The 14,290-nt window shown below is 38.1% G+C and overlaps 1 protein-coding gene across 2 annotated transcripts in view; it reads left to right on the forward strand.

Annotated features, from left to right (window-relative positions):
* ISPD (Nucleotide-diphospho-sugar transferases superfamily protein) overlaps positions 1–14,290 on the forward strand; it is a 224,407-nt gene that overhangs the window by 99,583 nt on the left and 110,534 nt on the right. For both annotated transcript variants that reach the window (XM_089820899.1, XM_089820900.1), the window contains exon 8: positions 306–374. In XM_089820899.1, the coding sequence (XP_089677025.1) occupies positions 306–374 (69 nt within the window). The remainder of the gene's footprint in view (positions 1–305; positions 375–14,290) is intronic.

Genomic DNA, 14,290 nt, shown 5'->3' on the forward strand with positions numbered 1-14,290 from the left:
TTAGTTGTTGATTGATGGTGAACTGAGACATATAGCATAAAACTTATTCAATGAAGTATTTATGAGGCTTGAATTTCCACGTTATTTTATGGATGATGTATAAGGTAGCTTGACTGACACAGCCTTAGCCTAGAAATTATTATGTAGCTGCATGACACCTAGCAGTGTTAACTGTTGAAACTTGGAAGTCTTTCTCTCTTCGATGCATTTAATTTTAGTATTACATGCAATTATTAAGCTCTCTGGTACTGGCCCTCCTTTTCCCTTGTTATCTTTGATGCAACTAATTGTCATTTTTCTGGTAGGTCTTGCGGGATGCATGGGTTCATGGAGCAGCTGTTCTTGGAGTTCCCGTGAAGGCTACAATCAAGGAGGTTTAAGGCTTTCTGATTCTTAATTCTTGTCGAGCAGGGTCCGTTTTAGATTCAAATGCAACTAAGTCTGGAACTAAATAAAAATATATATGCTTGTTTTATTGATAAAAAAGAAAGACTGTATTAATTATAAGGAACAAGATTCCCTATCACAAAAAGCCATAAAATCTCATCAATGTAATTCTTGGAGTGTGTCAAGACAGTCAACAAAATACAAAAACTGCGACAAAACAGTTTTAGTGTCATAATCTCAGAATGGCTATGTATTATAGTCTAACAAATGTGCCACTGACAGTATTAATCCAGAAATGTCCGGAACTAAGATATATTAAGAATGACAACAAGTATGAGTTATGGTTGCACTGTTTTGCAATGGAGATCCCTGTATCCATCATTTGCATGAGTTGGATCAGTAATCCTTTGAATGTATGAGTTTGGACTGAGTTTGCAAGGGTAGGAGTAAGGTTCAAGAGCCATTGGGAGCTTTATGGTAGTCGTTCCATAGATTTGCTTTTAACAAATGGCTGCATTGTCTCATGTTGCTATTTTCTTTCCTTCTCAGGAGTGAGGGCATTCTCAGTCTTCTCAGATCTAATCAGAAGATTCTTATGATTGTGTGTTAGCCAATTGGGGATATCAAACAACTTCTAATTGCTCTTAGGGACTTTGATTATGCATTTAGACCACGTCTTGTACCTATATGTTAGGAGCCGCATGGAGAAAAGCTGCATTTGTTTCATCTAGAACAGTTGCAAGTGCCCCTTGGATTGGGCTTTGGGAGGGTGTTGTGATTTAGATTTGTAACATGGGTATTTATGAGGCACACAAAGGATAGGTTTAGATGATCCTCAATATGCTCTCTAGTAGATCCGTTTGGATTGTTTCTTGGATTGACACTTTTCAAGCTAAATTCGTGTTGTTTCTTTAATTGTAAGTCTTCAATTTTCCTCTTTTGTCTTTCTGTCATCCATGTCTTTGCATGACTAACAAAAAGGCCTTTTGAACACATCTGGTGAGGTGAAGATTGGAGATCAAATGACAAAGAAGCAAGGGAGATCAGCTAATGTGTGGAAATTTATTTCCTAATTAAATGAAACATTCCTATGTAAGTGATACCATAAAGTTCAAATCCTAAAAGTTGCATGGTCTTTATGTTGGCATGCACCATTTAAAAGGATGACCAACTCTACAAAATTTGAAAGTCCAAGGCCCACATGTTGGTGCACACCATATCGAGGTTCTTTCCATTATGACTTTTTGCCTATCCAATATTTGCAAATATCATCTTTAATTTCCCAATTGACTAGTGTCAAAGATTAGATCCTATTGCTTGAAGATTAGATCTCTACATTTCCTTTATCCTTCTCTAGGCTTCAATCAGGAACACAATCAGCCCAAAAATCTTCAATATTAGGCACGTTAGCATATTTCATTTCAAGTCTCTTGACCATAATATTCTTCGAGTTAAAACACTTGATTTTATAATGGAACTTTATATTTAAATTGGGAATCTTTGTGCTCATATTTTAAGTATCTAGCATATTAGCACACCTTTATAGTACAATTTACTTGTAAAAAATGCTCCTAATCTGTGCCTCTACTTCCAATAATAATAAAAAAGTTGTCAGCTTTCTGCAATACCCACAATAACTTGATCACTCGAATACCATGGTATATTGTATGAATATAAATCAAGAACGCAAATCCTGATATAAGTGAAAAAAGAAATTTGAATAAAACAATCAGCCCATTCCAAATGACCATCCTAACATGCTTTAAAAAGTATACATGGTTCTGGTTATTTAAATTATTGACTACCAACATGAGGAAGAGTTTATTGACCATTTTGAAGTGCTTTGTGCTTTCCTTGTATTGCAACTACAAATATTACTTGAGTAAACAACTTTTTGCTGGAATTTTATCCTACTCTTTAAGAGCCCTAGCTTGAGCTGATGTAGATCAAAGATGATATCATTCTAAAGAATTTGTTCCAAGAAAAAATTACTAATCAGGCATGCATACTATTGCTTGTGATCCTGTAACAACCATCCTATATTATTTTTTAGGAGATCAAAGAGGACATTGTGGTAAAAAAATTGTTTGAAGAGAAATTTACCAATCAAGCATGAATACTATTCCTGATGATACTGTAACAACCACCCTATAATCTTTTTTTACCGAGTAATCTTCACAACATAATTCAAGCAATGAAAATGCAGAGTAATTCTCACTGTCTTGAAAACAATGTTGTTCATTTTCAATGTTTATTTCAACTTCTGTTCATATTTTTGGTCCTTGGACAAAACACATAAGGTAAATACTCGTTTACATGATGAAGATATTTTTACAAATTCATGTTATTAAATACCTTGGAGGATAGGCATTTTTTATAGTATACAGGTCTGGTTTGGCTTCAGAGTTTTAGCCACAAGTGGCTGCAAACTGTTGTGGACACAAACATTCTTAAATCTTCACAAGGAAACTCCACTAATCTTTGGGTCTGATCATACCAACAAAATCACTCCTCTATACTTGCTCCACTCTACAGAAACTGTCATCCATCCATAGGAAGAACCCTGACTAGAGGACTGAAATGCTTTCACTGTTAGAAGCTGCTAGTAGAGGCACTTAAATGCAGGAGCAGCGGCCTTAAACATTTATAACTCAAATATCAGTCCATGTTATCAACATATAAACTCCCTCAATAGATCACAAGGTCTAGGCATCTCAAATGGAGGAGTAAATGGCTGAAAAAACCCAGCACTAACCCTCCCTAAACCTCATGCCATGCTTGCAACATCTGTACCTCTTGGAAAATCAGTATGGGTCCTTTAGGTAAATGATTGGAAAGACCCTTGGAAGTGCTGCAAATAGGCTTGACAAGCAATTACCAATTCTGTAGTTCAATACCCATAATCTAATAACAAAAACCCAGCCATTGCCAACTTCTAAAAGAGAGATACAATACTGAATATCACACCAAAAACACCACCAAACACTTGCTAAAATACACTGGCAAGAGGAGCCCCATAACTTGCTATCAGTTAACCTTGAAAATTTCGTTTATTCTGAATTCTTGGGATCCAATCTCTATGGAATAACAAGGTGATTCATGTGCTAAATCACTATCAGCTAGGTGCCATCTTTCATATCTAAAGCTAGTGATTTGATGAGAGTCTTTGTCAGTTATAAATTCTTACTAGGACACATTGTTCACTCCGTCAACATTCCAATATGTGTCAATTCTTGAACAATGCAAATGGGAGTCAAAATCCTCTTTTTATAGAGTTGGCAGGAAAATGAGCAATTAAAAACACTAAATAATTCATTTTCCCTCTAGCTTTTTTGACAATATAAATTAGCCTATGGGCAAGTCCCCTTTTATACCTAGCAGATATAACATTACTTTATTAAAATATAACACCAAAGTAAATAATATTTTATGTAATGTTAACAACAGACATTGAATGGAAGGGAATTATTGGTTGGGAAGTTTTCTTTGTTTTCAAATTTTAATGGGATCTTTAAATGGTATTAAAGGGATGCAATGATCTTTTTTTGGGAAGAGGAATAAAAGGGATACAAGTAAACATTCGTTTCAATGATTTTTAATTAAAGATTAAAAGTTATTGAAATAAACATAGGAATGTGAGAGTGTGATGTTCACTGTTTATTGAGAAGCATAGGAAGGCAAGATATTGATGTAATCTAGGAAGCATGGATTAATGTTAGTAGGCAGAGATGTTTAATTTCAAACGACAATGATAATGGATATCTGTTCCCATTGCAATAAGAGCAGTGATTATATAACATACGGGCTATGCAATCAGATAACTCTCATATTGTAAAATACCACCCTGGTTTTTTGTTTTTGATCCAGCTCACTTTGACAAGCAATTTTGTAATTTTTTAAAGTTTTGGTGTTTTTTGTGATTTTGCAATTTTTTTTGAATGAGAATTTAAAGAAACTAAGAAGTAATACTATAAAAGCTATCAATTCTGCACAAAAAGCTTCTGAAAAGTAATGCCAAAACTTATTAAGACTGAGTATGAAGTCAACTGTAATGTCCCTTTCCCTGCGTTAGCTATAAGGGTGCCTAGTTGGTCTATCTCCCCATCCAAATAGGCTAATGGCATATGATTTAGGATGCCAACTAGTCACAGGAGTCACTTTATTATTAATTTGAAATATAAAGTACTTTATTGTCTCTGTCATTTTATGACAAAGGGACTTAAGTGACTAAAAGGCGAAATAGTCCTCTATCCCACATTGCTAGAATGTTTGTATCTCCCCACACTTCGAGGTGATAACAGGAAGTTTTTTGCATTGGGATGAACACAATGAATATGATAAATATTAAAAGATTGTTTCAGGCGGTTGCTTTAATTTGACTAGTAACTTTGAGGATGAAACCCCTTGAGTTGTGTGAGGAAGTTGGACGTCACCCCTATTACAATAATAGATAAGACGTCTATTATTAGTTAATGGTTATCTTGTAAATATCTTTAGCTTTAGTTTGCTTTCGTTTTTTGCTTTCTTTGGAATAGAATGTTTCTATTCTTTACGATCGTTTCCTAAGGAAACATCGTCTCTTCCTTTTGTATAAATTGACCTTTCGGTCTCTGTTATTAATAAGCAAGTATTTACCAATTACCTTGTAATATGGTATCAGAGCTAAATACTTAAATTTTTTCGGAAAAATTTATAATTTCTTCTTGAAATTATTTGTTTAAATTTTTTCAAAATTATTTCAGCAAATTTCTCCAAAACCCACCTAGGGTTTTTCTGCTTGGAGAAATTCCCGAATTACGGGTCTACAAATCGCGTGGAAATCGTGGCCATTTTTTGAAGACTCGCGTTTTTGGGGTGAAAATCTGCATGTTTCTGTATCAAATCTTCATGCTCTTAGCCGTCTTAGTCTGTCATCGTGCTCTGGGAAGCAGATTCGACCATTTTTCATCAAGAAATCTGAAGTTTTTTCAATCTTTTTTCAGCTAGGGCCGTTTTTTTTCGAAACCCTAATTTTTGGGGTCAAAATTTTTTTTTGTTTGCAGATTCTTAGTGGGTTTTTCGAGAACTCAACTGGGTTGTCCGTTTTTTCTGGGTGCCTCGATTTTTGAGCCAGCGGATTCAAAAAACGACAGTAGATTCCTTCTGGGTTTTTCGAGCTCTCTTTTGGGTCATTCTCTGATTTTTCTGGGTCTTCCGTATTTTTGCCTCGAAGAACGTGCCTTCATAGATTTTCATAGTTTTTCATTGAAAAACGTGCCATGGCATCTCTGACAAATATTCTACTCGAGCATAATTCCAAATTCAATGGTCGCAATTATGGAACCTGGAAGCAGCGCATCATCGCAATCTTCGAATATCGAAACACCGATCAACTTGTTCTGGGTGTTAAGCAGCGTCCGACTTCTCCGGGTCCTGATCAAGATACATGGGATCTGAACAATCGAGAGGCAGTAATGCTTCTCAAACTCTCCGTAGCTGATGACCAGCTTTCTCAGATTCCATCCGGCAAGACAGCGGCCGAAATCTGGACACATCTAAAAGGTCTTCATGAGACTTCCGACAAGAGCAGAGCCTTCTTTCTGAAAAACACTCTGTTTTCTATTGTCATGGATGAGCGCACCTCGCTCCAGGCACACCTGAATCGGATTCAGGAAATCCGTGATCAGTTACTTGCCATCGGTCGCAAGATGGAGGAAGAGGATATTGTGGTAATCACTCTTCGGAGTTTACCAAATTCCTATGAGCATTTTATCGAGACTCTCAACATCACATCTACTGGTGTTGATCTAAAGTTCACTGATCTCTGCACCCTGCTACTTCAGCAAGATCGGTGGAAACAACAGTTCGGTAGCAGCTCCAGTTCCACCTCCACTGAGCAAGCCTTTGCTGCGAAATCCTTTCAGAAGGATAAGGGCAAGTTTCAGCAACCATCTCAGCAGAAGTCTTCTGCTCCAGCGTCCGATGGTACCAAAAAGAAGAACATTCAATGCAACTATTGCCACAAGTATGGTCACATGAAGGTTGCATGTCGGAAACGCTTAGCTGCCCAGTCTAAGCAATCAGGTTCGCAACCCAAAGCGAATAGTGCAGAGCACACTGAGCAGGTGGAATCTGCCTTTTATGCCTTCATGGCTAAAAGACCTGTAGATCATGTACAGTCATCTGCCTGGTACATTGATTCAGGTGCCTCTCGACATTTCACTCACCGCAGAGACTGGTTTACTGACTACCAGCCTTATTCAGATTCTGTTATCTTTGGTGGTGGAGAAGAGTACACGGTTGTTGGTAAAGGCAACATTCAAATTCAGTCTGTTGGGAGGAAACTCATATTCCTTGATGTGTACTACGTTCCAGGGATGGAACTAAATCTACTCTCGGTCAGTCAATTGCTGCGAGATTCTCCACACTTGGCAGTCACCTTCAGTTCACATCAGTGCACCATCACTGATCGGGCGACTAAGTCTACTATTGTAGTTGGTCTTGAGGATCATGGTCTTTTCAGACTTACTGATTCTGGTGATTCTCAGGACTTAGCTATGGCTGCTCGGCGATCTTCCATCATCTCACTTTGGCCTCAGCGATATGGGCACTTAAATGTGCATTATCTCTCACAACTTGCTCGGGATGAGCTTGTTCTTGGTTTGCCAGAGATTCAAACCCAACACCTTGGAGTTTGTGACGCATGTCAGGCTGGGAAGCAACATCGCACACCTTTCCCTAGTGGTGATTCTTGGCGAGCTTCTCAAGTACTTCAGCTTGTTCATGCTGATATTTGCGGCCCTATGGCCACTCCTTCTGTTCTTGGGTACAAGTATTTTCTGTTGTTTGTAGATGATTTCAGTAGAAAAATGTGGGTGTATTTCCTTAAAAAGAAATCTGATGCATTTATTGTATTTCAGAAGTTTAAACCCTTAGTTGAAAAAGAGTCTGGGAAATCTATTATTACTCTTAGATCAGACAATGGGGGGGAATTTTGTTCTAATGTTTTCTCCAGCTTTTTGGATACACATGGCATCCAACGCCAGTTCACCACACCCCACACGCCACAACAAAATAGTGTAGTTGAACGTCGAAACAGGACAATCACCGAGATGGCTCGTTCCATGCTCGAACACAGACATGTTCCGAAGCGTTTTTGGGCAGAAGCAATTAACACTGCAGTTTATCTGTTGAACCGGTCACCCACAGTGGCGGTCAAAGGTAAAACTCCGGAAGAGGCCTGGTCAGGTCGCAAGCCCAGAATCAGTCACCTGAAGGTTTTTGGCTCTCTTGCTTTTGTTTGGATCCCTGATGCTTCACGCACCAAGTTGGATGCCAAGAGTCAGAAACTGATGCTTGCTGGATATAGCAGTCTTCACAAAGCCTACCGCCTTATTGATGTTGAGACATCTCGTCTCATATACAGCCGCGATGTAGTCTTTGATGAGCAGCGAGGACCATTCATGCCTGTTTCTCTTGTTCCTGATCCAGCAGACCAGCCTATGCAGGTTCATGATTTGGGAGTTCGGCTTCCATTAGGTCCACCTGATGGGAGGGCTCCAGTAGCTCCTACAGCTCCAGTCCTGCCAGTGATACCTGTACAGCCACCTCCGACTTCTCCTGCAGGATCACCTCGTTTTGAAGATGCTTCACTTGAGTTTGATCCAAATTCTTCTGATCAGGATCCTGCTGATCAAGCATCTCCTAGTACTACTGTTGGTCATTCTCCTCTCCGGCCTAAGTGGTGGGCTAAGACACTTGCTGATCTTCATGATGATGAGCTCATTGATGGGAGAACTACTCGAAAAAAGAGCAAAACTATACATTCTGTTAACTTTGCTCTTATGGCCAACATTCACAGTGTGTTTGAACCTCAAACATATTCCGAGGCTAAAGGAATTCCAGAGTGGGAACATGCCATGCAATCTGAACACTAGAGCCTGCTGAAGAACAACACTTGGGTCCTTTCTGATCTTCCCCCAGGGAAGAAACCCATTAGCTGCAAATGGGTCTACAAAATCAAATACAAATCAGATGGTACTTTGGATAAGTACAAAGCTCGTTTAGTGGCAAAGGGCTTTTCTCAGCGTCAGGGCATTGATTATGAGGAGACCTTTGCTCCTACTGCAAAGATGAGCACCATCAGATTAGTCCTAGCTATGGCAGCACAGTTTGGCTGGAAGGTCCATCAGATGGACGTAAAGAGTGCTTTCCTGAATGGTGATCTCCATGAAGAGGTCTACATGACGCAGCCTCCTGGTTTCAAGGTTGCTGGTAAAGACCATCAGGTTCTCAGATTGGTAAAAGCTCTCTATGGTTTGAAGCAGCCCCTCGGGCATGGTACATCAAGATTGATACGTACCTCAGTGATCAAGGCTTCAAGAGGAGTTCTTCAGACTCAAATCTGTACATCAAGACTACTGATAGTGACATCATCCTTCTGGTTATCTATGTGGATGATCTGATCATCACTGGCAACTCGGCATCTTTGATTCAGGGAATCAAACAACACTTATGCCAGTCTTTTGATATGACTGACCTTGGGCTCATGCATTATTGCTTAGGTGTTGAAGTTTGGCAACAGTCTTCTGGTATATTCATCTCTCAGTCCAAATATGCCAGAGCCTTGTTAAACAAATTTCGAATGCAGGATTGCAAACCTGCATCTACACCTATGGAGAAAGGTCTCAAGTTATCAGCCAAGTCTGATTCTCCTTCCGTTGATGATACTACGTATAGGCAACTAGTAGGCAGCCTCATCTACCTATCTGCTACTAGGCCTGATATCAGCTTTGCAGTCAGCTATATTTCACGCTTTATGAAAGCTCCTAAGGCTGATCATTGGATGGCAGCAAAGCGTGTGCTTCGTTATGTGAAGGGCACTTCTGATTATGGACTTCTGTATTCTCAGAGTTCTAATCCTAAACTCAGTGGGTTCACAGATTCAGATTGGGCAGGCTCTGTTGATGATAAAAAGTCAACATCTGGATATGTGTTCAGTTTGGGATCCGGTGCAGTCACATGGACCAGCAAGAAGCAGCAGGCAGTTTCTCTCTCATCTACGGAGGCTGAATATAGAGGGACTGTTAAGGCAGGATGTGAAGCTGTCTGGCTTCGTCGGATGCTTGGGGATATGCAGATGTCACCAGTAGGACCGACTACTCTGTTTGTTGATAACGAAGGCATTATCAAGTTAGCACGGAATCCAGTCTTCCATGAACGAACCAAGCATGTGGATGTTCATTGTCATTACATACGACAGCTGGTTGAAGACGGGACTATAGATCTGCAGTATGTTCCTACCTCAGATCAGACTGCAGACATTCTCACCAAGCCTCTTGGTCCTGATAAGTTTGTCAAATTCAAAGGACAGCTTGGTGTGTTAGATAGATTAACCATTAAGGGAGGGTATTACAATAATAGATAAGACGTCTATTATTAGTTAATGGTTATCTTGTAAATATCTTTAGCTTTAGTTTGCTTTCGTTTTTTGCTTTCTCTGGAATAGAATGTTTCTATTCTTTACGATCGTTTCCTAAGGAAACATCGTCTCTTCCTTTTGTATAAATTGACCTTTCGGTCTCTGTTATTAATAAGCAAGTATTTACCAATTACCTTGTAATAACCCCAACCCCTCATTTTGGGTTAATGTACAGTTTCAGGTAGAAATCGGCAAGAAGAAAGTAACAGCATTTCAGGAACTGGAAGTAAGTTATTTTATCAGATTATACAGTGGAATAGGAACTAACTGTATCGATTTTCCTTCATACTGTTTGCACAGCTGTTATTGCTGGCTAAGAGAGAGTGGTAGCAATTAGAACAAAATTCTGTGGGTATGGACTGAGTGCGTGACTTTCACTGTGGCAGTCGGCTGGATAATCTACAACAGAGCAAGGAGAATATTGGGTTGTAAACCATAGTTTGGGCTGTCAATCATATGCTCAGCCAATACATGGTATCCTCACCTTTCACCAATGAAGACCGCTTGTAAGGGAGAGTTTAGTTTTCGGGTGTAGGCTAACAGACGTGCAGAAGTTCCACCATTCACAGCAGGAGTCACAGGGTTGGATCACTCACGGCAGTAGTATCACATGTTCCACGTGAAGAAAGAGGGCCTCGGGTTGTGGACTAACAGTGTAGCTTGCGATATTTTGATCATAACAGGTCACAGGGACAATCTTCAACGACCAATCTCCAGGTTCATTATTTATTGTTTTGTAAGGTTACAATCAACTGTTGCAAGTAATGGTATTGAACTCATTCCACTGTCCTTGCCATACTTTCAGTTAGTCTGTTGTAAACAATAATAATTGATATCTTTGTTCCTAGCATTGTTGTCGTTACTGATTTCCGCATTAAACATCTTCTTAGACTATTGGCATACATTATTAGAGTCGGTTTATTATCAATGGCCTCATAGTTTAATACACCATGTGTACACCAACTGTTTGACAAAATTTCCTTCAGCATGAGTTTAAATTTCTGATTAGATTAGTCAAGGATTCTTACATCAACTTTTATTAATGCTAGAAATGACAAATTACAAGTAACCATACCAATTTGAGCACCACAATGACAACTTCTGAAAGGTAATACCAAAACTTTCTAAGACTGTCTGATCACTTTTGTAATGTCCCCTTTTGTAGCACTGTTTGTATTATGTTGTTGTTAGCCTATTTCTCCACGATCCCGTGAGGTAACCAAGACTTTTAACTGATCTTGATGATATTTGGCCTATGCAATTTCAGTTGCAGACCACACTGAAGGGGTTTGAGGGAGTTTTGGACATATTTACTATTTGTAGTAAGTCATTATGACTATATTTAAACTTTTGGTGCAGTGTTATGTTGATGGTAAATTGCTCAATATCAACAAGATCATTTATTTATAATTGCTAAAATTTATTATGCATTAATAAAGCCTCTTATAAAGTTAAATTTAATTTTTAAACTTTACTAATGCATAATGTGGAGTTTGTTGAAAATATTAAATTAAATAGTTCCGCTTCATTTTATAACATATTGGAGATAAAGTTAAAGGTCAAATATTTAAGAAAAAAATCACTCATGGAAAAATAGGAGTCACAAGTAAATAGGAGCCGTGAGAAAATAGGGAGCTGAAGATAAATAGAAGCTGTGAGAAAACAGGGAACCACAAGAAAATAGGGGCCATGAGAAAATAAGAGGGAAAAATAAATTATATGTATATATATTTATATCTCAAATTGATCAAATTAGTGAGTGAGCCCAAAAGAAAATGTATAAAAAGGAATGAAGTGCTCTCTTTTTAGCATGCTTGGGTATTGGATGAAATTAGAAAAATTGTGGAGATAATTTTGCAAGGCTTGGATGACGAAATCCCTCTATGCTAACATTCCTCAATACTGAAAGTTTGGAATATTGGATTCGTCCCCTGCTGCTCAGATTTAGGTCCGATTTTGTGCTCATCTGGATTCGCATTTGGGTTTTCTGTGGGTCTAGATAGGGTCCTTATTTTGGACAGTGGGTTTGCTTGGGTCCTTGCTAGAGCGAACCTTGGCGAACCCATAGTGAACTTGGGAGGACCCGGGGTAGTAGGGTGCAAAATGTGAAATATAACAACTTTAAAGAGTTGTTATTAAATTTAACTCCAAAAGGAACCTAATAAAAAACATTTCACTCGTCTAATCTCTCACGTTGAGGAGGAGGATGATATAACAACATTTGGGACTAGTGGAACCAGTTTGGTTTCAAATGATGAGGACCTAGATATAGTTCCAGCCAGAATGAAGCCATTGATCCCTCATTTTTTGATGACCCATTTGACCCTTAAAGGGCGTTTGATACTATGATCATTCATAAACTACTAAATGTTTGTCATTTATCATTATGTTTCAAACTTTGTTATTTGTTGAACTGGTCTATGTTTTGCAATTTCGTAATTCAATGAATGATTTGCTTTACAATTATGAAGATAGATTAATGAGCGAGTATTTAATGTTTATTGTTGACATTTGGCATTGATCAATGATCAACATATATTCACACAGTGAAATGACTTAGTATTGCACTCACAAACCCACCCACAAACCCAAATGAGATTTTTTTTTGGTCCGAACCCACCAACCCGAACTTTGAACCCAAAATCTGTCCCTGAACCCAAATCAACAACTTAGTTGAAAGTTATAGTCAAGAAGATTTATGGAGTCTAAGGTAAATCAAATTGTTTGTGAAACTTGTTATTTTGTATTTGAATGTGTTGAAGTTAAGGAAAGCTCAACCCATAGCTCCCAAGAATCACTACATGCAAACACTTGCCACAGAAAGAGAGAAGCAAAGCTATGGAGGCTTGAATTCATAGATCTAGAATAGTGGAGACATTCTTGACGTGCAAAAGATAAATTGCTATTCATTAAAAAATTGTTAATTACTAAAATAGATGCATCCTTGTGAAGGAGATCAAAACCTTAATAGGAAACTAATGTAGGTTGCATGATAATAATTAATAAAAAAATTAATTATTATATGCCTAAAGTTTATCTTAAACAAAATAGATTTAATAAGAAAACACCTTATTACTCTCACAATCCCACTTAAGATAAATTTAGGGAGTAGCTAAAAACCTAGAAGCTACTCCTAAAAGTAAATTTGGGTCTCGATAACAAGGCCTAAGGAGGTACTCTATCACAACCAAATCTTTGTAAAGAGGAGAAATAAAGAAAACCACATGGGAAAAAACCCTACTCGAAAAAGAGATGGAAAGAATGCTGAAAGGACTAGTGAAGGACTACAAAAGCCTCCAAACTAGAGAATGTACGAGAAGATATGAACAAAATAATGATCATGAAGAGCACCACTGAAGCATGAAGAAGCTACAAAGCTCTGTCGAAGAATAATTGTTGATCTGAAGAATGTCTACTGAAATAGACTTTGACCAGGTAGAGAAGACTATAATTTATGATGAGTGCCCTTAGAAGACGCTAATCGAATCAAGAGGCACACAAAGGCAAACAACTGAACTCAAAGATACAAATGGCATGAAAGACCAAAGCTTGAAGAGTTGATCAATCAAACATCGAAGGCTGCAACCAAAGTAGGAATGAAAAGAAGAGCGTCTATATGGTAAATGGTCCATCTCATTGAAATGCATAGGTACCCAGCTAATGCATTTGCTTAGAATACAAGAACAATAACTGAATACATAGCTCACTCCATCAAACTAAGGAAGATTAAGAACAAACAAAAGAAGCATCTGTAATGCAAACAAGGGTGAAGTGACAGGCAATTGGAAAAGTGAGCCAAAAGAACTGCATGTCAAGGAACCATGATCAAGATGCACAAAAGAATACCCATGTGTATTAAGGTGATCAATCTCAAACACATCACGAGGCTAATGTCATGGAAGGGAAATTTATTGGACAAAAGCAGATGGTAAACAAAGACAAAACATCAACTCTCCATGATACTTTAATCAGAATAGTGAATGTATAATAAGACACAAGATATGATGAATCCCAAGAATACAGTAATGTGTATGAGTGTCCTCAGATGGCATTGCTCGAATGAGAAGGCAAAACAAGACAAAAATAACTGAAACAAAAATATAAATGGAATATGGTACTTTATCTCAGCGCATTTGCAAAATTGCATACAATAGATGTCTACAAAGAACATAAGAGACTTAAGGCTGATATAATAGATAATACAACCCAAGACGAATCATTTGAAGCAACAAAAATGATCTTCGGACTTGAAACAACCAAGGTACCCACAAAAATGCAAAAATGCAAAAAACCGAATAGAATGTACCTAGAGCAAAATCTCAAAAAACAACTGGCATCACTAAAAAGAGCACATAAAGATCTTTCCAATGATATAAAGAATTACCAAATTGGAGATTAGATTCTCAAGATCTATCTCCCAAAGTGCAAAATAGAACTCCTGAC

Source organism: Cupressus sempervirens, chromosome 3 (genome assembly GCF_028749045.1).
Source record: "Cupressus sempervirens isolate cs-2001-9-10 chromosome 3, ASM2874904v1, whole genome shotgun sequence".
In the NCBI taxonomy this organism is placed as follows: domain Eukaryota; kingdom Viridiplantae; phylum Streptophyta; class Pinopsida; order Cupressales; family Cupressaceae; genus Cupressus; species Cupressus sempervirens.